General features: G+C 43.0%; 1 protein-coding gene across 4 annotated transcripts in view; it reads left to right on the plus strand.

Annotated features, from left to right (window-relative positions):
• The first annotated feature begins 570 nt into the window (after positions 1-570).
• Positions 571-25724, plus strand: part of usp38 (ubiquitin specific peptidase 38) — a 46673-nt gene continuing 21519 nt past the window's right edge. For 2 of the 4 annotated variants that reach the window (XM_060926520.1, XM_060926524.1), the window contains exons 1-6: positions 571-691; positions 6020-6748; positions 11627-11768; positions 13379-13508; positions 19732-19833; positions 24669-24827. In XM_060926520.1, the coding sequence (XP_060782503.1) occupies positions 6067-6748; positions 11627-11768; positions 13379-13508; positions 19732-19833; positions 24669-24827 (1215 nt within the window). In that variant the 5' untranslated portion in view covers positions 571-691; positions 6020-6066. Of the gene's footprint in view, positions 692-5992; positions 6749-11626; positions 11769-13378; positions 13509-19731; positions 19834-24668; positions 24828-25724 lie in introns of all 4 variants that reach the window. The other 2 variants (XM_060926521.1, XM_060926523.1) reach the window with 2 other exon arrangements.

A 25724-nucleotide genomic window follows, 5' to 3' on the forward strand; every position in this document is an offset into this window, starting at 1 on the left:
ACAAAATGGACTAATTAAAAAAGCAATGATGATCCTGAAAATGTCACCAGAAGTTAGTATCGTTATCCAGTGATAAAGGAAAGGTTTTTATTCAACTTTATTTATCAGGGTAAGTAATAAAATGTGATTTGTGATAATAATAATAATAATAATAATAATAATAATAATAATAATAATAATAACAACACAGATGTCCTTATTTTTGGAGATGTATGCTAAAATTTACAAACTATTAATTGAATTATTAAACTGTATTTTGACCTGGAAAGAGTGACTGAATATTAAACAAATCATATATTGTAAAAAAAAAAAAATCACTATATAATGAAATATACAAGATACAATATGCTAATCTATAATAATAATAATAATAATAATAAATTTCATATTTTAGAAAAAAGTTAAATTCAATAAAATGACCTATCTAGTTTAATGTTCCTTAATTAATATCATCTTTTTTTTAAATTCATTTCTTTTGATTCATGAGAAAAAAATGGCAATATTTGAGACACCTATCTGGGGTCCTGTCTTTATCACCGGTCGCAGGTTGATGACGTTTATGTTTATCAGCTGATTGTAGGAACAGAGAAGAATCAAAACACTGCGTTCAGTTAAAACTGGATTAAATGTATTTATCTGTGAAGCGCATCGTTAGATATTGTTCAGGGTTTGTGTAAAATGACTTCTTTTGGTAAGTCCTCATTGTTTACTCGGTTTATTTATTTATGAAAGTTGGAAAAAGAAAGAAACGGCTACATTTTTGGAAATTCTGTTAAGTCAGTGTAGTCCATTGGCCTGCCTGTAACGTCATTTAGTTCCCACCTGTATTCTGATAAAAAATCCCGCCTACGGCGCGGGTATTGGTTAGTCGAGTGTAGTTCCAAGTTTTCTGATTGGTGGAATGATTATGTGACCAATCAGAGTGTAGGGTGTGGGTTTATCGGAAAAGGGGTGGTTAATGGGTCGTCGAGGTCTGTGTACTCAGGCATGCGCGGCTTTGTTTAGTCTTTTTTTTTTTTTTTCCTCCCCCGAATGAAATCGGATTGATTGATGCAAATTAGAGTGATAACACTTTAATATTGAGCATTAAATTTTAATCAGATATCCCAAACATTCCTCGTGTCGAATACTTTGAAGATTGTTGATCGGATTTTTGTCATTGATGGCTGGAGAGCCTTCATCATCATCATCATCTACACACATTAGATTTATATATTTCAAAATTGTAAATAAAAATGTACAAAATGCATGGTTTTTGTAATGGAGAAATATTAATAATTAGTAATGATGACATGGCATTTATATTATTTTAATATCTATTGCATTTATCTTCTATAATTAATGATACTTTAATATTATAGTATCATGGACCTGCTTAAATGGGGGAGAAAAGTCTCCGAAATGTCAGAAGCATGATCTTAAAAAAGCCAAACTCCCCTCTCGGCTTTTCATGAACTTCTACAGGAGCGCAATCGAGAGCTTTCTCTGCTGCTGTATCACAGTTTGGTCCACCAGCTGGACTGCAGAGAGCCGGAGAGACTTGGACCGGATAGTTAAGACTGCGCAGAGGATTGCGGGGACTAAGCTGCCAAATCTGGACAAATCGTTTATGTAAGAGGGCTAAGAACATTATTGAGGACTCAACACGCCCAGGTCATAAACTGTTTGCCCCGTCCCATCAGGCAAAACATAGAGGACCATCAGAACACGTACAAATAGACTTCTTCCCCAGAGCTGTAGCCCTCATTACTGACACACACCTCCAAGTTACACTACCGTTCAAAAGTTTGGGGTCACCCAGACAATTTTGTGTTTTCCATGAAAAGTCACACTTTTATTTACCACCATAAGTTGTAAAATGAATAGAAAATCTAGTCAAGACATTTTTCTGGCCATTTTGAGCATTTAATCGACCCCACAAATGTGATGCTCCGGAAACTCAATCTGCTCAAAGGAAGGTCAGTTTTATAGCTTCTCTAAAGAGCTCAACTGTTTTCAGCTGTGCTAACATGATTGTACAAGGGTTTTCTAATCATCCATTAGCCTTCTGAGGCAATGAGCAAACACATTGTACCATTAGAACACTGGAGTGAGAGTTGCTGGAAATGGGCCTCTATACACCTATGGAGATATTGCACCAAAAACCAGACATTTGCAGCTAGAATAGTCATTTAGCACATTAGCAATGTATAGAGTGGATTTCTGATTAGTTTAAAGTGAGCTTCATTGAAAAGAACAGTGCTTTTCTTTCAAAAATAAGGACATTTCAGAGTGACCCCAAACTTTTGAACGGTAGTGTACTCCTAACGCTCTGATCATTTTAGATTCAGGACTGTAAATACTATTATTACAATCTGTGTGTGCGATATCTGCTAACACGGTACTTTTATTTTTTTTTACTGACTTGATCACTTTACACATAAATACACCTCCTATAATTGTGCGATATTTACCAACACTGCAATTCCCCCACTTACTTTATCTCCTATTTTATTTCTATTCTTTTTATTGCTGCTCTTTTCTCTGAGTGCTACCAAACTGCAGTAACTTGCGTTGTATAACTACAATGACGACAAAGTCTTATCTATCGGCGATCAGTTTACGAATAAAATATTTTATTACAACGCTTAAATGGAACCATGTTAAACCTTCTCACGTACCGGTTCTGTTGGTACACTCTCAGCAAGTCAAGTACATTATTGTACCTTTAGGGGTACAGCAGCTTGTGACTGGATCAGTTCCCTCAAAGGTACTTATTTGTCCCCTTTATATCCTGATTGGGAACATGTGCACCTTTTTGGACCGAAAAAGGGACGCATGGTTACCTTGAGGTCCAATAATGAGCCCTAAGGGGTACATTAGTGTAGATTGGACCTTGAGGGACAGAAATGGACTCCGACTGTAACCGTACCCCTGTTTCTGATAGTGTAATGGTAGAAGCACCGACTGCATAATGGACCAGTGGTATGGTTTTCCTCTTATACCCCTTTTCCACCAAATCAGTTCCAGGGCTGGTTCGGGGCCAGTGCTGGTGCTGGTTCACAACTTGTTCAACTTGCGAGCCAGCTGAGAACCAGTTTGCTTTTCCATAGCTCGTGGTGCTAAGGGGAGCCACGTCATGACGTCGCTGTATACATCAGTTACGTCGCTGCGTTTGCATAAACCTTGGCGCGAATATCGAAGCAACAACAACACGGAGAAGAAGAAGAAGCAGCAACAACAACAATAATGGATGACTTCGTGTTTGTACAGCTGCTGCTACTTGGCGCTTAAAAATGGCAACCTTTCGCGGTCTTACGATTGTTGTTGGTCTTAACAGCTCCGCCCTCCGACGTAAGCGGTTCTTTCCTCTGGGCCAGCGAAGAGTTGGTGCTAGCCTGGAACCGGTTTTTCTGGCCCCAGAGCCAGTTCTTTGTCAGTGGAAACAGAAAACCCAGTTCCAAACTAAGGCCATCCTTAAAAAAAATCCGTTTCCTGTCCACCGGGTGAGCAAAAAAATTTTCAGTAGGGAGGGAGGGATTTTTTTTTTTAATATATGGATGGATAAGAAATCGCAATGCTGTGTTTGCTTTTTCTTTCAGTACTTTATTACAAAAGCAGACACATTTAATAAAATATGACAGTTTAATCAACTGAAACTTGTACAGAAACTTTAAGTTAGCATTTTAAATGCTGACTGCGACATTTGCAAAACTTTTACAAAGGTACTTAAAATGTCCGACACACGGACTTTTTGTAGTTCTAAATCGAGCGTTAGGCCGAGTTTGGATGAAATTACACTATTAAAATGATCACTGAATGATCTGATTTTCTGAATCTTTACTATTTTGTTGTTCGCTAGAATACCATTTTGCGATTTCACACTTAAGCAAATGTTTGAAAACTCCGGATCTCCTTCCTTCATGGTGGCTCAGGTGGATAAGGCGTCACACCATAAATCTGGGGACCCGGGGTTCGATTCCGACCCGAGGTCATTTCCCGATCCCTCCCCGTCTCTCTCTCTCGCTCCTGCTCATTTCCTGTCTCTACACTGTCCTATCCAATAAAGGTGAAAAAAGCCCAAAAAATATCTTTAAAAAAAAATGTCGAAAAAACGGCGTTTTTTTTTTTTTTAAATTCAACCGCACAAATGGCACTCACCCGGCTGGTGGACCGGAAACCGAACATTTTTTAATAATGGCCTAAGCACTGGCCCCGAACCAGCCCTGGAACTGATTTGGTGGAAAAGGGGCATTACTGGTACAAACTGAATTAAATTTGATTGTAAATTTTTTCCAAGTACTTAGAAATTAAATTACGATCAAGTGTGTATTTGAGTAAAAAGCTCAGATATGTTGGAGACAGATTTATGATCGTTATGAGGGTAGTTCAAAAAGTTCTCGGCCTCAGTCACACAGGAAATGTTACAGGAGGAAGATTGTTCTCGCATTCGTCTCTTTTCACGTCCGTGCACTTGGTCCACCGATGTTCAAGGGATAGTTCGGGATTTTGACATGAATCTGTATGGCATCCCCATCAATAGTGTCGTGCAAACACACTGACTTACCCCTGACAGCATCCTGTGAGTCCAGTTCTTGTCCAGTTTTGGTCCAGACGAAAGTAGTCCGGCAAGTTTGTTGGGGTCACGAAAGTAAAACGTTTTTCGTCTCAAAACAGTACGTGTTCAAAAGAGTGATATATTTGCATCACAAAACCGTTGCCAAATAAAAAGTCAGACATCGAAATCGCTTGGCACTATTTTCTCTCCCTTCTTATCACTGCGCGCTGCCGGCTTCATCCAGCTGCGGCTCCAGCTTCAAGGATTAGCTGGAGCCGCATAAGTAGGAGTCCCGGCGGGTGGTTTGTATTCGATTCGTTTATATCCCGACCTTGTCAGCTGTTAGATTTATGTTCATGGACCCGGTAAGCTGGTAAATAATATTTTTTTTTTTTCTTTACCAAATTCTAACAGAAAACGAGAGCGCCCGAAAGGGAAAACCGAGCCGAGCCGCCTCACGGCTGTCATGCAAATTGCTTTCCTCCTCAGTATACAGGTGCGCTTCCATGGCAGGGAAAAAGAAACTACCACTGCTGCCTATGTAGTGCCCTATTTATACAAATAGGAGTCATTCAGGATTCAGCCATGTTTTTGCTCCGTGTCATAGCTGAATACTGAATGACTCCTATTTGTATAAATAGAGCACTACATAGGCAGCAGTGGTAGTTTCTTTTTCCCTGCCATGGAAGCGCACTTGTATACTGAGGAGGAAAGCAATTTGCATTACAGCCGTGAGGCGGCTCGGCTCGGTTTTCCCTTTCGGGCGCTCTCGTTTTCTGTTAGAATTTGGTAAAGAAAAAAAAAATATTATTTACCAGCTTACCGGGTCCATGAACATAAATCTGACAGCTGACAAGGTCGGGATATAAACGAATCGAATACAAACCACCCGCCGGGACTCCTACTTATGCGACTCCAGCTTATCCTTGAAGCTGGAGCCGCAGCTGGATGAAGCCGGCAGCGCGCATTGATAAGAAGGGAGAGAAAATAGTGCCAAGCGATTTCGAGGTCTGACTTTTTATTTGGCAACGGTTTTGTGATGCAAATATATCACTCTTTTGAACACATACTGTTTTGAGACGAAAAACGTTTTACTTTCGTGACCCCAACAAACTTGCCGGACTACTTTCGTCTGGACCAAAACTGGACAAGAACTGGACTCACAGGATGCTGTCAGGGGTAAGTCAGTGTGTTTGCACGACACTATTGATGGGGATGCCATACAGATTCATGCCAAAAATCCCGAACTATCCCTTTCAAGCTTCGTTGTCCCTTTGCATAAGGATAGCACATCCCATAATGTTTTATATTTGTTAACTCAGACTCAGCGATGAAATCCATATAAAGCTTTTCTTTTCAGCGATTCCTCCACAGATTGATGTGTGTGTCCTTGTTGTTCTGGCTGATGTCCGCTTTCGTGAGCTCCTGGTAAATCAGTGTGATGTATTTTGACAGGGTTTTCACATCTTTCCCTGTACACAGCTGTTCCTTTTATCCCGAGCCTCCCCATGGTGCAGTAGAGCGCCGTCATGGATAAGATCCTGGAAGGTCTGGTGAGCTCCTCTCACCCGATCCCTGTGAAGCGGGCCATCGTGAAGATGGTGGTGGATGCGGCCGAGAAAGAGGTGACGCCTGAGCAGTGTCAGGCCCTGTACCAGCTCACTGCACGCCTCATTCTGCTCGGCGAGGACGCCTTCCAGCGGCAGGTGGGCCTCCAGGTGCAGGAGGCGTACGCGCGCTACCACCGTGACGAGTTCGCCTGTTTCCTGAGTAAAGACTACGTCCTGGAGCTGCTGCGTCAGGGTTACGGCCCTCTGGACCGTCGCGATCCAGCCGTACTGGACTTCTTGCACGGCTGCCTGCGCCTTCTTATCAGCTGCCCGGCTGTGCTCGAGCTCGCGCCGACGCTACAGACGGAGGTCCTGCGCATGGTGTGCGAGCGACCCGATGCCGCGTTCTGCAGCAAGCTCGCTACGCTGCTCAGCGACTTCCCTCAGTGCGTGCCGCGCAACAAAGCCGCTGTGCCGCTCTGCCAGCAGCTGGTGCGCACATTCGCACATTTCCAGTGTCCGGCAGCTGAGGAGGCGGAGCTGAGGCGATACGTCGGGCAGGTGGGCTGCGTGGCTGCATTGCTGCAGGGCATCTGGAAGGCGGAGCCAGCCATGCTTCTGCCGTCACTGCAGGAAGTGTTCGCGATTATCTCCTCAACAGGTCAGGGGTCGTGTTTTATGTTTTCAAGTTTCCATATGATATTCTCATTAGTGCGACATCTCAAGAACAAATTATCGTAATAATCAACAGATAAACTCATTTAGATTTTGAAATGAATCCAAACAGCGTCAAGGTCAATGTCTGAAATGATAGTTTTTCTTTAATTTCTTCCTCCCTGTTTGAAATATGCAGTCCTGTGCAAAAGTCTCAGGCACCCTATTTTTTTTTCTTCTTCTTCACACAAAGTTTTTTTTGTTTTAGATTTTTATTTTATTTTATTTTATGACGTCTACACTGGCGGCACGGTGGTGTAGTGGTTAGCGCTGTCGCCTCACAGCAAGAAGGTCCGGGTTCGAGCCCCGTGGCTGGCGAGGGCCTTTCTGTGCAGAGTTTGCATGTTCTCCCCGTGTCCGCGTGGGTTTCCTCCGGGTGCTCCGGTTTCCCCCACAGTCCTAAGACATGCAGGTTAGGTTAACTGGTGACTCTAAATTGACCGTAGGTGTGAATGTGAGTGTGAATGGTTGTCTGTGTCTGTGTGTCAGCCCTGTGATGACCTGGCGACTTGTCCAGGGTGTACCCCGCCTTTCGCCCGTAGTCAGCTGGGATAGGCTCCAGCTTGCCCGCGACCCTGTAGAACAGGATAAAGCGGCTAGAGATGATGAGATGAGATGGGTCGTTTCACTGAATATCGACTTTGGCCCAATTCTAATTTCTACCCCTCCCCCTTCCCCTTGGCCCTTCCCCTTGAAACTGAGCTACAAGGGATAGGGCTTGAAATTCAACCCCTACGTATTGGGATAGCCCTTCAACGATCGCATACGTCATCGCGTACCTCCGTCAGCGTTTACGTTAGCAAAACGCGACCAAATGCGTCATTGGCTGCGACCAGCCGCTACAGTCAGAGCCAGAACCAGAAATCTCTGCTGGCAGGGTGTGATTTGTTAACTAACACCACTGAATGGGATATCTTTGGCGCTTCGTGCACCACATCCGACAGAATGAGGTGTCAGAACACTCATGTAAACAATAAAAGCGAGAATAACAGAACAAAACGTACGCAGTCAAGCAACCGAAAACAATACTCACTCCCAAAGCTTTTTAGCAGCAGCTTGGATTTCAGAAATCGCTGCTCATTCTCAGCTCGAAAGCGAATCAAGCGGCGTGTTTCCTCTGGATAACAACTAAAACACGTAAATAATGGAGAAAATACATTTATGACAATCTTTCGCCGCGGGAACCGCCATCTTTCTGAAATCCGCATGAAATCTCGCTGAAATCCGCATGGCATTGTGGGAAATCACTCAAACCCCTTCGTTCGGAGTCAGCTCCAGGAAAATCTCCGTTTGGAGGGGTACAGAAGCCCTACCCCTTCCCCTACCCCTCCGCGTTAACTGGGATTGGGATACCCCTACCCCTTCACGTGAACGCGCAAAATGGAGGGGAAGGGCCAAGGGGTTGGTCCAAGGGGTGAAATGGGATTCGGCCTTTGTTTCATTTATTATGGCTTACTGCTGACTGTTTATAGTGTTTTTGTTTTGTTTTTTTAATGCTGAAACATTTCATTTCGTTATTTTTAAGCCATTTTTGGTCGACAGCATTTCTTTCCACGTGCCTCAGACTTTTGCACAGCACTGTGTGTATGAAGTGGATTTGAGGCGTATGAAACAGGCATGTTCATCTGATTCACAATTTGATTGATGATATTGGGTTCATGATTAGATTTTCCCCCAATAATTAAAAAAAAAAAATTACCAAACAGGCTTGTAGTACTTGAGTCCAGGACTCTGACTCGTGCCCTAATTTTAAGGACTCATGACTTGACTTTCAGCACTGATGACTCGGACTCGTGCATTAACTGCATTCGGACTTGTAAATTGGAGACGTGGACTCGGATTTTTTTCTTTATTTTTTTTGTAACGTGACGTATATAATTTGGCATAAGATATTTATATGTACATTAATTTTTGTACTAATTTCGTGCAGTAGTGTCACTCCTGTGCGCCTTGGCGCGTGTATCAGATAGACTCAGGCGCGCTCTGGATAGCGCACGCGCTGTAAATGACTTGCACAGGATTAAGGCGCAATCAGCACGCCGACAGAAAAACTGTGAAAACACACTTGCTTTGCGAAGTATTGAGTTGCGTTGCTGACACATTACCGAGCCTTATTTGCTTGTTTGGTTTCCTGATTTCCTGCTTCTCGTCTTTGATTCTGCCGAGTCTACGATAGCCTGTTTGTGCCTTGTTCGACCTATTGCCTGTTTCACTATTTTGCGATTTTTGCCTGCCGTTCTGGATCGTTTAGGCCATCCTTAAAAAAAAATCCGTTTCCTGTCCACCGGGTGAGCAAAAAAATTTTCAGTAGGGAGGGAGATGGATGGATAAGAAATTGCAATGCTCTGTTTGCTTTTTCTTTCAGTACTTTATTACAAAAGCAGACACATTTAATAAAATATGACCGCTTAATCAACTGAAACTTGTACAAAAACTAAGTTAGCATTTTAAATGCTGACTGCAACATTTGCAAAACTTTTACAAAGGTACTTAAAATGTCCGACACACGGACTTTTTGTAGTTCTAAATCGAGCGTTAGGCCTAGTTCGGATGAAATTACACTATTAAAATGATCACTGAATGATTTGTTTTTCTGAATCTGTACTATTTTGTTGTTCGCTAAAATACCATTTTGCGATTTCACACTTAAGCAAATGTTTGAAAACTCCGGATCTCCTTCCTTCATGGTGGCTGCTGTTTTTTTGTGCCGCACGGCGCATGCGCAGAGCTGATTCGATTCTATATGCTGCGCGTAACGCAGGGCTTTCCACAAGCGCCGGCTGCTGTCATACAGCCGACTACACAATTAAGTCCAGCCGGCTACTTTAATGACTATTATTTTTGTCGCCCACAGGCTCTAAATATTAATTTTCCATTTTAATAAATTAAATGTTTATCTAACGGACTGACAATAATGTCAAACTGAAGCGCACTCATTTAAGTTGTGATTCGTGCTGTTTGTACCGATAATAACCACAAATTCCCCGCCGACTTCGTTGATCAAGGGAGAGTAACTCATCCGCGGCCCCGACATGCGGTGTGTGTGTGCGCGCGCACTCGGCGGAGGCAGTCAGAGGCGGCATCGGAGGGAACAGAAGCAGAGATGACGCTTATTTTGTCTCCGGTAAACCAGTCTTCTCTCGTTCAATTACGTGCTGGCATCAAAAGACACCGCTGGTTGTAAATGAACCCAAACTGAGTGGTTGGAGTGTATTTTCATACACAAATGGAGAAATGTCCGCCGAGTGTGTAATTGTGTAGCCCCACTGCAGACCGTTGTCGTTGTTAATTCATAGCATGCTCAGCTGCGTGAATGTGTCATGCACCGAAAATAAGAGATTTAAAAGCCAGGAACGCCTCATGATGCAATACGCAAGAAAAGAAAAGATTTACGGCCATTTTACTTTGTATTTGAGTAAAGTGAATAAATAAATGGTCTGTGGAAAATACATTTAATCCTGGGAACTGCGTGCACAGGAGTTTATTTTGTGTTTCCTCCCCCCGGCTGGCTACTTATTTGTCATGGCTGGCTAGTATGAGCCTTAGTGGAAAGCCCTGGGAATGCATAAATGTCAAGTTCGATTTTAGATTTACGAACCCGAAAAAAATGTCAAAAACGGCGTTAAAAAAAAAATTTCAACCACACAAACGGCACTCACCCGGCCGGTGGACCGGAAACAGAACATTTTTTAAGAATGGCCTTACCGTCTTCACTTGTATGAATAAACACACCTTCTGCACTTACATCCGTCTCCCAACCATCTCTGACAGAATACTTCACACTCCCTGATAAAGAGAAGCACATTCACCTGTTCATACATCACGTTCAGGAACAAACTAATGTTAATGGTGCTAAAACAGCCGCAGTCACATGGTGCGGTTGGAGTCTCGTTCTCGGACACAACTCGAATTTTATTTTATTTTTTTTTTTTTTTAAATGACTTGGACTTGAACACTGGGGACTCGAGACTGGATCAGACTCCAGGTTTAGTGACTCGACTCCAATACTGTGACCAGAAATATGCAGCATTTATTTTCTTCTTCTTTTATCAACTTAAATATTCCTTTGGTTTAATTTTAATAAATACTTTTTGATTTTCTTCATAACCAACAATAATTATTTACCCACATTTGTAAAAGTTGAAGTAAAGTCTAAGAGCCTATGAACTAAAATATTCCTTTTCTTAATAAACTTTTCTGAACATTTCTACTCCTTTCATTTGCTTCTCTTTTCCTTTCAGCAGTCTGTAAAAAAAAAAGCTCTTTCTTGTTAAATCTATTTGTACGCAATCATGCACCAGCTCTTTCCCATTTTAGATCTGTTTTTTGTGTTTCTCATGGCATTTGAGCTGTGTTACTTCCGCCTACAGTGAAGTCACGAGCATTCCCTCTATTGTACGTTATTGTGCCCTTTACTGTTGAAACAAAGCAATTATAGCTAAGAAAAACGGCGATGATCACAATTCATTTTTTTATTTCATCGATTCAAATTGTCAGAAATTTGTATCGCGATTTATCATGACATGCCGAGCGTGAAAAGGTAGCACGAAGGACGAGACTGGTTGTGTGGTCCTGACTGAAACCTTAGTTGTTGGATTTGACTTGTTTTAAAGCAGTAATCCGTTTGATTTTCTGTAAAAAGTGTTCAACAGAGACAGCATATTAGAATGAGCGCCTGGATATCAACGTTGATTTGCTTTGGAATCAGACCGACTGTTGGTGAAGAAAACTAATCAACACTTTTTTTTTTTTGACCAATCAGATTGGAGAATTGAATACGCTGTTGTAAAGTTTTGTAATATGAAGTCGTGTGTATGTGTGTTAGTTGCAGATCCATCCTTTGAGCCGTCCATTGCTCTGGCCAGTCTCGTGCAGCACATCCCTCTGCAGATGATCACGGTCCTCATCAAGAGCCTCACCACCGACCAGAACGTCAAAGACGCCAGCATGACACAGGCTCTCAGCAGGTCAGCTCTGACACACACGCGTTTCTTTGATTTCCTTCTCTTTCTCTCCAAGCATGGCATCGTGTTACAGCTGGGATGAATACGGAAATGCTGATCACATGATCCAGCTGATGGGTTTTGATCTGTCTGGACTAAAGGAGGTTGAATTAACAAAGTATGATGTAGGAATGTAAACTTCGACCGCCCAGGAGATTTGACCTCGCAGGTTGGGGAGTCACTCAGAACACCCTGTACCAAATTCACGCAAGCTGAACAGATATCTCCGTCACTAACGGTCCAATTGTGGTCACATTCTGGAAAACCTGGAAATGGACAAGAAGTGGATTGGAATTTGTGTTTTGGTTTTTTTTTTAATATATAAAGTTTCATCATGATGATGATGATGATGAGGCCTGGACGCAGCGTCTTCAGACGCTGTTTAGCTAACCTCTCTCTGATTGTATTATTAATTTTTTTTTTCTTTTCCATTTATTGTTCCAAGAGTGTGCTGTTGAGTTCGAATCCTTTTGTCAGCATTCTTCAAGTGAGCTGTTGGAGTTAAATATTCTGACTGTAAAGTTGAATTCTGGGTAAAATGTTCTATTTTTAGTGCTGTTGGAGTTTCGAGGTGTTTCGCTGCAGCACACTTCATGTATAAAAGCGTAAATGTTTTGCCGAGACAAAAAGCGTCCTACGTTTTACGATTCCGGAGATTGTCGAAGCAAGCGAGCAACGATATCGCATGACCACCGTGGGGCGTGTCTGACCTACTTTTAACCAAAACAAATCAGCGTGGGCAAACATGGCGGACTCTGCTCTCCCACCAGCAGAAAAGAAAAGGAAAGCCTGCCTAGTGAGTGCAACTGCAAGATAGAGCGAGGTTCGATGGATGACGTGTCATTTTTCTGGACAGATAACTAAGTCATTCTAGCTAGCGCTGAGCTATCATAGCTTGATATTTGGTACCGAGCTTCAGCTTGGGGTTCTATACCGTGTGTACCATTTTCAGGTCTGTCGCACATCGACTTCCTGTTTACCGACTGAATGTATTTATGAAACGTATAGCGTGGATTTACAAAATTTTCGTAATATTTTTCTCAGCAACTACAAATCGCAACTGCTTGATATTTGGTACCGAGCTTCAGCTTGGGGTTCTATACCGTGTGTACCATTTTCAGGTCTGTTGCACATCGACTTCCTGTTTACCGACTGAATGTATTTATGAAACATATAGCGTGGATTTTACAAAATTTTCGTAATATTTTTCTCAGCAACTACAAATCGCAACTGCTTGATATTTGGTACCAAGCTTCAGCTTGGGGTTCTATACCGTGTGTACCATTTTCAGGTCTGTCGCACATCGACTTCCTGTTTACCGACTGAATGTATTTACGAAACATATCGGGTGGATTTTGACGCTATTTCAAAATGACATTTTACCAGGATGCTGTTTGAAATCCCTGGGGAGAGACACTGCTCTTTACTTACTCGTTTCAGGGTTAATTATTTGTTGACATGAACATTCATAATAAGTGTCGTATTCCTTCAATTGCTTGATCTAAGCGAGAGCGGGGGATACGTAAGTGAGCAGTAGCTTGCAGTTGATCTTGTTTCCTCTGTCTGTTCCACAGGATGATTGATTGGCTCTCCTGGCCGCTGGCCAATCACGTCGATACCTGGGTTATTGCTCTTCTGAAGGGGCTGGCTGCTGTGCAGAAGTTCACCATCCTCATCGATGTCACTGTGCTTAAAATCGAACTGGTAAACACAGGCACAGATGCACAGAGTTCTGTGTAAACCCTGTACGCCATGCATCATGTCCCTGTCCTGGATAATAATCCAAACTGTACAGGCTCTTGAGACAGTTTACATTTCTTTTCAGTGTGTTTGGACCACGCTGTATCAACTGTTCATTATTGTTATTGCTCGGTTGTCCATGCTAATATTTTCAGACACGCAAGTCTGTGTGTATCAGCTTGGAACAATATATATGTTATTTAGCAGCTGGGAGGTCCGTATCGTGAAATACCGTGACCGAGGTCTTGAAAGTACTGAACGAGGCCCTCTGGGCCGAGGTCAGTATTCAAGGCCGAGGTCACGGTATTTCACCATACGGACCGACCTTAAGCTGGTAAATGATAGATAGATAGATAGATAGATAGATAGATAGATAGATAGATAGATAGATAGATAGATAGATCTTTTCTTCACCAACTGTCAGACTTGGAACAGCTACAACATCTCATCTCATTATCTCTAGCTGCTTTATCCTGTTCTACAGGGTCGCAGGCAAGCTGGAGCCTATCCCAGCTGACTACGGGCGAAAGGCGGGGTACACCCTGGACAAGTCGCCAGGTCATCACAGGGCTGACACATAGACACAGACAACCATTCACACTCACATTCACACCTACGGTCAATTTAGAGTCACCAGTTAACCTAACCTGCATGTCTTTGGACTGTGGGGGAAACCGGAGCACCCGGAGGAAACCCACGCGGACACGGGGAGAACATGCAAACTCCACACAGAAAGGCCCTCGCCGGCCCCGGGGCTCGAACCCAGGACCTTCTTGCTGTGAGGCGACAGCACTAACCACTACACCACCGTGCCGCCCCATGACTAGAACTTTATTTTTTTATAATGACTAGAACTGGAGTCGTATAGATGTACGTACTTCCTCAATCAACCGCTCTTCGTGCTGCTCCATCTTCGCTCGTGTTTTTAAAAATGCCGGTCGTGAAAACAAACCAAACCGGGAAAGTAGGGAAGCGGAAGTGCGTGTACAGTGGATGTAGAGTGGACCAATCAGAGCCCTCTTGTCTGCGAGGCTTCTGCGGTGGTCACAAAACGGGGAGAACATGCAAACTCCACACAGAAAGGCCCTCGCCGGCCCCGGGGCTCGAACCCAGGACCTTCTTGCTGTGAGGCGACAGCGCTAACCACTACACCACCGTGCCGCCCCAGCTACAACATACAAGTACAATAAAGACATAACCAACATTAAACAGGTATAAAATGTATACACACAGACAGAAAACATTCAGACAAAAACAAGCGACAGGCATCAAGACATTGAACAGAAATCAAATCAAATATGCTCACTAAGACAGGAAACCATTCAGACAGTAGGCCTACAACATATCTGCATCAGACAGTCCGTCACTATTTACCCAGTCCAGGAAAGTCCGTACAGGGTTACTGGGGGAGGCAGTTCAGTGCACAGATGGCAGACGGTACAAAACTCTTAGAAAACATGCCCGTCTCCATCTTAAAGTCCTATACCTGCGGCCAGATGGGAGCAGTGTGAAAAGTGGGTAAAGAGGGTGATTGTGGTCTTCGATTATTGACACTGCGAGGCGTGTGACAGCTTTGAGGTTGAGCTCAGTAAGGTTGCGTGTGGGGTGGTGAATGATTTTGGATGCTGTTTGTGTGATTTTTGTCAGTTTTTTTCTGTTGGAGGTGGCGAGCATATTATAGAAGCAGGGTGAACAGTACAGTAGAATAGGCTGGATGATGCTGGAATACAGAAGGGACAAAAGATGAGGGGCGACAGAGAGAGCACTGAGCTTACGGATGACATAGAGCCTTTGTTGAGACCTCTTGTGGATGTTAGTGATGTGTTGATCAAATGTCAACTTATTGTCTATAATGAGGCCCAGATACTTAAAATGACTGACCTGTTCAACCTTCTGATTATAGATGAGGGTGGAGGGCAGAACAGTGGTGTCTGAATTAGGAAATACCATTTCCTTTGTTTTTGCCACATTGAGTTCCAGAAAGTTATCTGTGCACCACTGGGTAAAAAGGGAGATGGATGATTGGTAGGCCGTGATGGAGTCATTGTCGCTCAGCAAACCAAGGATGGCAGTGTCGTCAGAATATTTAAAGTATGTGGTGACAGGTGAGGGGCTGATGCAGTCGTTGGTGTAGAGGAAAGGGCTGAGAACGCAGCCTTGCGGAGCTCCCGTGTTAGTGACGATGGTGGATGATGTCACTGTGCCTATCCTGACAGCCTGTGGTCTGTTGGTGAGGAAGTTGTGAATCCAGCGGATGAGGGGTGGTGGAATGTTGAGGTGGCAGAGTTTCTTGATCATCTGGTGGCGTTGAATGGTATGAAAGGCTGAACTAAAGTCTACAAAGAGGATGGCTGCAAAGTTGCCCGGTGATTCCAGGTGTTGCAGGAGGGGGTGGAGAAGGCATGCAGCAGCATCCTCCGTCCCCCTGCTGGCCCTGTAGGCAAACTGGTATGGGTCCAGCAGGGGGAAGACAATTGGCATTATGGTGTGGAGGATGAGCTTTATTTATTTATTTATTTTTTCTTTACCAAATTCTAACAGAAAACGAGAGCGCCCAAAAGGCAAAACCGAGCCGAGCTGCCATTTTGAATCCTCATTCACGGCTGTAATGCAAATGGCTTCCTCCTCGGTATACAAGCGCACTTCCATGGCAGGAAAAAAACTACATTTTGCCGCCTGTGTAGTCTCCTATTGATACAAATAGGAGTCATGCAGGATTCAGCCATGTTTTTGCTCGGCGTTAGCAACAGTTAGAGGTTTTTAGCTTTCTCCTGAAATGTTTTCTTTTATTTCTTCTTCCTCAGGGTAGTAAAACTCGCTTTCACTGTGAAGACTGTCGTTATCGCTATCCATGCTGTAAAATTAATGCTATTCTCCTGAGAAATGCTGGCAAAAATGTATAAGATTTTGATAATCTTAGAAATAAATCTTATAAAAAAAAAAGATAAATGTTGACAAAAAATTCTACTATGTTTGTTGTTGTGAACGAGCGAGTCGCCAGAGGTCCATAACCGGGGTCCTTAACTGGGGTCCGTACCGTAGGATACGGACCCGCTCGCCAGCCAATCAGAGCGCAGGATTTGGACCACGAAAAAAATAAATTTAATTATTAGAGAATTATTGTGCATAGAAGGATGCTGGGTTTGCTCTCATGCATCGTTGCTGATCATTCAAACCTTTAGAAGGACCAGATAACTAATTTAAAAAAAAAATCGCCACAGGATTCAGAATGTTTTTTTTTGTTTGTTTGTTTTTTTTTTTTTTAAAAACATAAATACCTTGAGCCAAAAAAAGGCATTTGGCTGGTAGTTACAGTATGTCATTACATAATTGCAGTATGTACAGATCACTACAGGGCTATTTACTGTCTGATCCCAATGTATTACAAAGGCAAGAAATTCGTCCGCTAATGAACTTTTGACGAGGCACAGCTGTTAATTGAAAAGCATTCCAGGTGACGACCTCATGAAGCTGGTTAAGATGATGCCAGTTGTATGCAAAGAGTCATCAAGATAAACACTGGATGCTTTGAAGAATCTAAAATATGAAACGTATTTCGTTTTTTAATACTTTTTTTTGTTTACCACATAATTTCATATATGTTCCATATGTTATTTCATAGTTTTGATGTCTTCAGTATTGTAGAATATAGACGACAAAGAAGAAGAAACCTTTGTCACATGCACACTTCAAGCATATGGAATCAATTTTGTGCCAAAATGTTCATACAATACTTTTGAAATATCAAACAAAAACGACAAATCAAAATACAAAAAAAGAAAAAAGTCAATTTTTTTAGATCGGCAAACAAATTATTCGTGTAATCGTGCAAAATATCAGTCTATTCCTCTTCAGAAACCTTTTGTTTTTGTTCCACGTCTTTCTCAGTTTTGTTTGGCGTAATTTATTTTGGTTGCAATTCCAGCTCTCTCGTTTGCGCTCCCTGACTCTTTGCTTGCAGTTTTGGCACAAACTTCACGTGTGGGTGGGCTGTCCAGGAATGCATTCCCATTGGCTAACTTGCGTTTGACTGACAGCTATGCTCAGCCATTCCCTACTCGGATTCTGGCGGACTGTTTGACGAGTGACCGATCCATTGACGGTAAACAAGGATCGAGTGGACTTCAGTGGCGACTATGATATTGAATTAATTCAACAAAGTGTAAATTCAGTATCATAGTCGCCACTGAAGTCCACTCGATCCTTGTTTACCATCAATGGATCGGTCACTCGTCAAACAGTCCGCCAGAATCCGAGTAGGGAATGGCCGCAACAGCTTCCGGGGAATGGCTGAGCGTAGCTGTCAGTCAAACACAAGTTAGCCAATGGGAATACATTCCTGGACAGCCCACCCACACGTGAAGTTTGTGCCAAAACTGCAAGCAAAAAGTCAGGGAGCGCAAACGAGAGAGCTGGAATCGCAACCAAAATAAATTACGCCAAACAAAACTGAGAAAGACGCGGAACAAAAATAAAAGGTTTCTGAAGAGTAATAGACTGATATTTTGCACGATTACACGAATAATTTGTTTGCCAGTCTAAAAAAATTGACTTTTTTTTTGTATTTTGATTTGTCGTTTTTGTTTGATCTTTCAAAAGTAGGGGCGGCACGGTGGTGTAGTGGTTAGCGCTGTCGCCTCACAGCAAGAAGGTCCAGGTTCGAGCCCCGTGGCCGGCGAGGGCCTTTCTGTGCGGAGTTTGCATGTTCTCCCCGTGTCCACGTGGGTTTCCTCCGAGTGCTCCGGTTTCCCCCACAGTCCAAAGACATGCAGGTTAGGTTAACTGGTGACTCTAAATTGACCGTAGGTGTGAATGTGAGTGTGAATGGTTGTCTGTGTCTATGTGTCAGCCCTGTGATGACCTGGCGACTTGTCCAGGGTGTACCCCGCCTTTCGCCCGTAGTCAGCTGGGATAGGCTCCAGCTTGCCTGCGACCCTGTAGAACAGGATAAAGCGGCTACAGATAATGAGATGAGATTTCAAAAGTATTGTATGAACATTTTGACACAAAATTGATTCCATACAAGCCCAGTGAGATTCATCCTCTGCATTTAACCCATCTGAAGCAGTGAACACTTGGGAAGCCACACTACAGCGCCCGGGGAGCAGTCAGTCAGGGGTTAGGTACCTTGCTCAAGGGCACTTCAGCCCAAGGCCGCTCCACGTTAACCTAACCTGCATGTCTTTGGACTGTAGGGGAAAGCGGAGCACCCGGAGGAAACCCACGCAGACACAGGGAGAACATCTCATCTCATTATCTCTAGCCGCTTTATCCTTCTACAGGGTCGCAGGCAAGCTGGAGCCTATCCCAGCTGACTACGGGTGAAAGGCGGGGTACACCCTGGACAAGTCGCCAGGTCATCACAGGGCTGACACATAGACACAGTCACCCATTCACACTCACATTCACACCTACGGTCAATTTAGAGTCACCAGTTAACCTAACCTGCATGTCTTTGGACTGTGGGGGAAACCGGAGCACCCGGAGGAAACCCACGCGGACACGGGGAGAACATGCAAACTCCACACAGAAAGGCCCTTGCCGGCGGCTGGGCTCGAACCCAGGACCTTCTTGCTGTGAGGCGACAGCGCTAACCACTACACCGCTGTGTATAACCAAAATACAGAAGAGCTGATGAATGATTTTTTTTTGGGGGGGGGGTTACAAACTTTTGAATGGTACTGTATATTTGCTCCTTGATGCTTGTCACGCTGTACCAAGCACGTGTAAATATTTTCAGGGAGTGACTGACAGTAAAAATTTGCACTCACGTGAAATTTAGGAAGCTCTGGGTTCGCATTAGATTCAGAGCATGCGTCATAAAATCATCTTGTACTTTGTTTCATTCAAAAGCATGAATAAAAATCCAACACAAGTCGCAATAAGGCAAAAAAAAGCTCCCTTTTGCTTTTCATAGTAACGTAAAAAGTAAATTTGTTTTCAGACAAGAATTTTTAGCGATATTACCATCAAGGAAGCTCATGAGTGAGCCCACTAAACCACCATTAAATGTTATTGTGTACCGTGAAGATTATAACAAAGTCACCGATCTCCGGCCCTGAAGATGAGGTTTTGTGTCATGGACTGCTCATTTCGCAATACAATCACAATATTGTTTTTCCGATTGTGTTCTCTGTTAAGTCGTCTCTTTTTATTACTTATGGGTCCCTGTATTTTTCATGTGTAGGTCTTTAATCGTCTGTGGTACCCCATCGTGAGACAGGGAGCATTAGCAGTCCTCTCTCACATGCTGCTGAGTTTCCAGCACTCGCCAGAGGCCTTCCACCTGGTAAGACCATCACACGACCTTCTACTGATCTGATCAAGGTGAAATTTCTTGCGGGGGGGGCAATGCAAGTCAGTCTTAAGCCCTGTCTACACGATCATACATTTGTCCATGGACATCGTCATACAAATGTATGATGATGTTCATGGACAAATGTATAATCGTGTGGACGGTTTTCCCAACAAACTTGAACAACGTCATACTTGTATGACGTTGTTCAAATTTTTAGAATCGTGTTTCTACTTTCCAACAAATGTTCACAACATCTTACAACATTTTGGGTCATCCACCAATCAGATTGTTAATTCGGGTCATGTGACATACAAAATGTATGATCGTGTGGACAGAAATCCACAACATGATCATACAAACTTGAACATCATCATACATTTGTATGATAATGTTTTGGACAAATGTATGATCGTGTAGACGGGGCTTTAGTTGACAAAGCAAAAAAAAAAAAGTTTTGTTACTACTATTTTATTACCATTAGGGGGAAAAATGAAGAAAAAAGCATTAAAGACTAGTGCTGTCAAAAATGTTGCGTTATTAACGCGTTAACTTGACTCAATTTTAACGGCGATTAATTTTTTTATCGCGAGATTAACGCTCTGTGACATGCCACGCCCCGCACAGCCAGAGTCCTCTGCCCTCCCCCGAAGAGCCACGGTGCTCCAATCGTTTTCCCATCGGCGGCTCCAGCCTCACTTTGCAGTGGCTGTGACAAGACGTGTTATGCTCTGCAATAAATAAATTTTAAAAAAACATAGTTCGAACACTGGTTGTACCAATGCCGATATTTTCGGGGGGTCCCTTTTTTTCCCATGGGGGGGTGCTTGCGCTTGTCTCAAGGCCTCTGCATGCTCTTGCGACAAGGCTTTCGCAGATAGCTTTTCGCAGACAGTTGTAATTTATCGTTGAGCGGGGAGTAATAGGCGTGCGCGATGTTATTCACCGGCACAACGCAAGGGGGCGCGAAGTCGCTAGGAGTAGTTGGTGGGTGTGGTTAGTGGAGTGTTTATCCTCCGGTTACTTATAATGACTAGAACTTTTTTTTTTTTTTTTTATAATGACTAGAACTGGAATCGTATAGATGTACGTACTTCCTCAATCAACCGCTCTTCGTGCTGCTCCATCTTCGCTCGTGTTTTTAAAAATGCCGGTCGTGAAAACAAAACAAACCGGGAAAGCAGGGAGGCAGAAGTGCGTGTACAGCGGGTAGAGTGGACCAATCAGAGCCCTCTTGTCTGCGGCGCTGTCTGCGAGGCTTCTGCGGTGGTCGCAATTTTTGGGAGGTGCACGCAGAGCGTCTGCGAAGGTGGGGGGGGCTACGCAGACACTGTCTGCGACACCGTCTGCGAGGACTGGGTTGTCAGCATAAATTGGCCTTCAGAGAAAAAAAAAACATTGGTACAACCAGTGTTCGAACTATGCCGATATTTTCGGGGGGTCCCTTTTTTTTTCCCTTGGGGGGGTGCTTGTGCTTGTCTCAGAGCGCGGATCTCCATTGTGCGCTCACTTCGGATATGCAAATGCTTCCCGTTACACACGATTGCTATGTCAACAAACATCATTTTGCCAATATTTCAGAGACCCCCCAACAGTTCCCAAATCATGTTTTCAAGGGATCTCGTGTCTGTTTCAGGGGATCTCGGATCCCCCGAGTACCCCCGTAGTTCGAACGGTGAGCAAGCCCATTCACTTTTTTATGCTGATAAGAGAATTACAATGGTTTTTCATGTGACAAAAATGTGCGATTAAATTGCGATTAATCGCGAGTTAACTATGACAGTCGCGACATTAATCACAATGAAATATTTTAATCGCTTGACAGCACTATTAAAGACATTAAAGATGACCCATAATACTGAATTAGTGGTTTTAACTGATGCACGAGTGACAGTGCCCTGCCTTAAAGTGCATATCCTGGACCAATTTCGTTTTTTTATGCCTCCGCCACCGTAAGGTGCAGGAGGCATTATGTTTTCGGGTTGTCTGTCCGTCAGTGCGTGCGTGCGTGTGTCCGTCCCGATACCTTATGAACGCGATATCTCAAAGGCTGATGAAAGGAATTTCACCAAACTATCACCATTTGTGCGCTTTGGGACAAACATGAACTGATTAGATTTTGAGATCAAAAGGTCTAAGGTCAAGGTCACTGTGAGGTCAAATGTCTGTCCGAAAACCTTGTGAACACAATATCTCCAAGGCAAATGAAAGGAATTTCACCAGGTCAGGATTACTGTGAGGTCCAATTTCCATCCCCAAATCACAACTTAATAAGGAGTGTAGTCTACCGGGCAGAGGCATCCCCATTGACACCGTTGGCGTCAAGTTCTATCTAGTTTTTTTTTTTTTATATATATATGAAAGTATGTCCGTTTACACGCTCATCCAGAAGGGTAATTTTGCACAAGGCCATCTGTCTACAGCAGAAACAAATTAAAATAACAAAACGCATCTGGAAAAATCCCAAGGGAGTCTGGAGCCAGATTCGTGACGTTATCTGCGGAAGCGCCAGCAGGTTTCAGTGCACAGCCTGTGTAGACCAAGCGCTCCCATTTCTCTCTCATTGTCCGGTCTTTTGGGAAACGATGAGTGCTAATCCCATCAAGATTGGTGTTGCTACACCCTCCTACGATACATCTGTTAACCATTTTAATAATTACGCAGTAACGTTGAAGAAATTTGCAGAAAACCACCAGGTCGTTTTCTCATAAACAAACCAGCGCTGACGTAGGATTCAGAGGGAGGCGTCCCGCACGCGACGTCATGAAAATCAATGTTTGCTGGGAAATCCAAATACCAATTTTTTTTAGAGGCGGACCAATTCGCCTCAAATGGCTTGATTTCAACTGAATTTTTCTGGTATTGTGCAAGGTAAAACAACTGCACAAAATGTGACTGATATTTGACTAAAGTTTAATATAAAATCGGAGAATTACATTGATCTTGCTCCTGAATTTACCCGTGATGTGCACTTTAAACTCATTCCAAATGTGTGCATATTAAAAATGGATCAAGTCCAATCATGTTTGTGTTAAACATTTCTTTCAGTTTGATTTAAATCGCGGTTTTAACAATAGATATTGTCACAACATAGATTTACTGAGCTCTCGATCCCTAATGAACAAACCAGAGGCAACCGGGACAAAGGGGAAATGTTTGGGGGATGTGAAAATCTCTCTCTCTCAGGATAGGGTCTATTGTGAGGAGTTAGTGAGGAAAAAATATAAAAAAGTAGTTTAGACCAATATCTTTCTTTTGATACTAGTTTCCTGAATTTTGCAATACAAAATAGAGTACTCTTAATTAAAAATTATTTGCCGAAGGTGAAGTGACGAAGTCGAGGTTATTATTTAAATAATATTGGCTGGCGTTGAGTGGTCTATCAGATATATTCCATTCAGCTAGCATGATACTGAACGAGTTGAAGACGAGTAGCTGAATGGAATATATCTGATACACCATGAAAAAAAGCCATTATTATTATTATTATTATTCATACACATTTGATGGAACAGTTATAGATTTTACAAAAAGTTAAGAACAGGGGGAACTTACCAATATTGAATGCTGATTCTGATCGAATGTAATTCAATGTTCTGTCAATCCAATGTACAAAGTTCTAACAATAAAAATGGTACAAGTCCAAAAAGCCTGAACAACAACCCAACTTGTATCCAAGCTATATCCAGGTAGACAGTTCAAGTTCAAAGTTACTTTTGGTCGTATTTAATTGTTCCATTGCAGTTGTTCAAAACAAAAGGGCTTTGCTGAGTGAAGTCCACGAGTGACGTCCTCTTGTAAAAGTCTCCGTCGCTTTCCCTCACCTCCAAATAGAACTTTGACAATATTTCCGCGATTGCTCTCTCTTCCAGTTTTTCGATGTCCGTTGGTATGTTTTTCTCTTGTAAATATGTGTGAAAAATATCCAGTGAAGTTTTGGTCGCCTTTCAGGTGTTCAGCACATCTTTCTCTTTAAATCTTCCACTTTTCATAAAGCAAATCTCGCGGCCATGTTTGTGAACAAACTGTCAGCCACTGGCTAGTGTGAAAGTTTTACATCTCTGATGTGTCTCTTTTCCAGTTATTTTTTTTATGTCTGTTGGTATGTTTTTTTTTTTTTTTTTTTTTTTTTTCTCTTGTAAACATACGTGAAGAATATATAATGAAGTTTTGGTAGCCTTTCGGGTGTTCAGCGCGTCTTGAGTTTCAGTTTATTTATTTAGTGCTTAATCCGAGCACTGGATTAACCTCGTCTTCTCTCTCTCCCGGCCGGCAAAGAAATTATTCTGCACATGCACAGCAGAAAAGTTTTGTCTTTTGATCTTCATGTGAGCTCTGACCTGTGACGTCGTGTTGTCTCGACGATGTGCAATATTATAATAATATTACATGCTCATTCTCAATTGGGGAGAGTGGCATATTATACATGGAGGATAAGCAATATGATAATATTGCATGCCATCAATAAACCCACTAGAAGGGAATAGAACACGTTTTTATTCCATGGAAAAAGTGGCCCGTATGTAACAGCTCACATTTTAACAATTAAGTTAATGTTCCATATCCAATAATCGATTGATTACACAGGGAAAAGCAACATTCTTTCAATGAAACCTTTTTCAAAAACTCCCTGAAGAACACCACCATGAAGGAGAAACCAGACTCGAAAGGGAGCTCCTCCTCCTCCTCTTCTGAGTGGCGCTGGATAGTGGGATTATAATCCTGGTGTAGAAAACAGTACGTTCTGTGTTGAAAGGATGATCAAGAGTCCTGTGACAGTCTTTATGACAATAGCAACAATAATGAATGCACGTTTCCTGGTGAAACAGGTGGTCCCTCACGTAGTACCGCTGGTGAAGTCTTTGCAGAGCGATGGCCTCCCGACCAGCAAAGCCTTCCTGCTGCAGTTCACCGAGCTCATCCACTGCATGATGTACCAGTACTCTGGCTTCCCCGACCTCTACGACAGCATCCTTGACGTCATTAAGGTGAGAAATCCTGACTAATCCCGTTGGAACCAAAGTAAACAGATACAAATAGTCAAGAGTCAAAGTCCGTCTCGCACCAGAATCTGGCCTTTCCAGGCAGTCTCCTGTCCGAGTACTAACCAACTCTTTAAGGCGTATGGGTGCAGCACTGATCTCTGTTCAGTAGCCCTCGGCCTTTTGTCTGTACAGCTAGGGTTACAGTGGGGTGGGGGGGGGCTAGTCCTCTGGTAACCACAAGAGCTTGACTTCCTTACTCGCATCAGTATTAATAGTTGTCAGTCCCCCCCCCCCTTTTTTTTTTTTAAATGATGGTCTTTGATATGACCTGACCGTGAGTAGAACTCCTGATCTCCCGGTCGAGAGGTGGACACGCTAACCACTCAGCCAACTCATGGTCAGATACAAATAGGAAGCGCATTATTAGACTACGTTCAGACTGCACCCTGAAACGACCCATATCTGATTTTTTTGCCCATATGCGACCTGTATCCGATTTGTTATTGACAATCTGAACGACACAGATACGATTTTTTTTCACATGCAACCCAGGCCGCTTGGATATGTGGTCCTAATTCCGATGCATATCCGTTATTTTCACATGCGACTGCAGTCTGACCGGACAGGTCGCATTCATGCAACCTACACGTCATCAACAAGAGACAAACGTCACTATTCTGCGTTGGCTAATCCCGCCTCTTTGGTGGAAACTTGAAGAGTGCGCTTTTTTTTTTGTTTACGTATTACGTAGATGTGCTTATTACGTGTCAATTTGCGCATGCGGGACACTTTTGGGTCGTTTTCCGTTCATATTGGAGATCACATACAAGTCTCATATAATTGGTAATGTGAACGGCCTAACAAAAAAATCGGATTTCACAACAAATCGGATATGGGTCG

Source organism: Neoarius graeffei, chromosome 7 (assembly GCF_027579695.1).
Source record: "Neoarius graeffei isolate fNeoGra1 chromosome 7, fNeoGra1.pri, whole genome shotgun sequence".
Lineage (NCBI taxonomy): Eukaryota > Metazoa > Chordata > Actinopteri > Siluriformes > Ariidae > Neoarius > Neoarius graeffei.